The 1,828-nt window shown below is 43.8% G+C and overlaps 1 protein-coding gene across 1 annotated transcript; it reads left to right on the top strand.

The window, feature by feature from the left end:
* Window positions 1–357: 357 nt before the first annotated feature.
* LOC103681173 (olfactory receptor 52J3-like) lies at window positions 358–1,300 on the top strand. The gene is given in 1 exon segment (XM_008710705.2): window positions 358–1,300. A coding segment is annotated over 1 exon segment (936 nt). The 5' UTR covers window positions 358–364.
* Window positions 1,301–1,828: the final 528 nt, after the last annotated feature.

Here is a 1,828-nt window from a genome sequence, read left to right as displayed (position 1 = left end):
AAGTCTGTTCCTTCATATTACTTTCAACTCAAGTTTTAGCACTAGCTTTTCTTCTTTTTTTGAGACAGAGAGAGAGGCAGGGGGAAGGGCTGAGGGAGAGGGAGAGAGAGAGACTCTTAAGAGGGTCTTAAGACCCTGAGCCCTATGTGGGCTCGATCTCATGACTGTGAGATCATGACCTGAGCCAAAATCAAGAGCAGGACGCTTAAATGATTGAGCCATCCCAGCCCCCCAGCATTAGCTTTGATAATAATATAGGTACAGAAAAAAATTAAGCCTACTGGAAAGTTTTGACATATGCATTTATAGCTCTTGTTTTTCCTTCTAGAGGTAGTCAACTAATTCTCATCTCATCAATGGCAAGATGTTCCACACAAACACTTCTACTTTCCACCCAGACACCTTTTTTCTTACAGGAATCCCAGGACTTGAGGGTTCTCATGGCTGGATCTCCCTGCCTTTTTGCTCCATTTACTTACTGGCTCTGTTGGGCAATGCCACCATTTTGTTGATCATCTGGTCTGACCGTACTCTGCGGGATCCTATGTTCTACTTTCTAGCCATCTTATCAGCCATAGATCTGGCCCTCTCCACAACCTCAGTGCCCCGAATGCTGGGTATCTTCTGGTTTGATGCACATGAAATTGGTTTTGGAGCCTGTGTGGCCCAGATGTTTCTGATACACACCTTCACAGGAATGGAGTCCGCTGTTCTGCTGGCGATGGCTTTCGACCGCTACGTGGCTATCTGTGTACCACTCCACTACACAGCCACCCTGACACCCCGAGTGCTAGCGGGCATTGGTGTGGGTATTATAATGCGCCCTGTCCTGCTCATGTTGCCCATTCTCTACCTAACCCATCGTCTGCCCTTCTGTGAGACTCGAATTATTGCCCACTCCTATTGTGAGCACATGGGCATTGCCAAGTTGGCCTGTGCCAGCATTCGAGTTAATGCCATTTATGGGCTTTTTGTGGCTTCTTTTCTTATTTTGGATCTGGCACTGATTGGAATCTCTTATGCCTACATCCTTCGTGCGGTTTTCCGCCTCCCATCTCGAGATGCTCGTCACAAAGCTCTGAGTACGTGTGGGTCACATGTTGGGGTCATGTGTGTTTTCTATACGCCTTCTCTCTTCTCCTTCCTCACCCACCGATTTGGCTAAAAAATTCCTCGTTATGTCCACATCCTGGTTGCTAATCTCTATGTGGTCGTGCCACCTGCCCTCAATCCTATTATCTATGGTGTGAGGACAAAGCAGATTCGTGAGTGTGTGATCCGTGCTTTCACCTCAAAGTAGAGTCTCTTGTTTCCTTAGTTCTTGAGGGCATGGATAGAACTGAAAGAAGTTAATTTTGACTCTACTCTAGGTTGATTTTTTTCTAATGCTCCTCATATCAAGGGATCCTGCAGCTCCTAAAGGAACAAACTTTGAAGAATGTTTTCTGTTCTTAAATCTCAATGTTTCCTCCCCTGTTGGTGTTGAACATTTATTCTTCTGACTATAGGGCTCTGTTAGAGCAGGAGAAACATCCCACTGAAAGCCCCTTTCCTTTTAACTATGGAGATTTAGTGAACCTCCATCTCTCTGTGTTTGAGACGGCACACTTAGTTCATGTCAATTGCCTTGCTTTCTCTGAAACAAAGAACTACATTTAGATGTAAAATAAGAAAGATCTTCATAGATTTCTGTTAAAAACTTAAATTTATCTTATTTCACTGAGGACAATCCTGGGATATTTAGTGCAGTAAAAAAAAAAAATGTCTCCAGCTTTTACTTTTCATTTTAGCATCTTTTTCCTTATTCTTCATAAAATTCTGTAGGCAC

Source organism: Ursus maritimus, unplaced genomic scaffold, assembly GCF_017311325.1.
Source record: "Ursus maritimus isolate PB19 unplaced genomic scaffold, ASM1731132v1 scaffold_16, whole genome shotgun sequence".
Lineage (NCBI taxonomy): Eukaryota > Metazoa > Chordata > Mammalia > Carnivora > Ursidae > Ursus > Ursus maritimus.
Note: the sequence above shows the minus strand (reverse complement) of the source record. Positions and strands in the feature narration are given on the sequence as shown.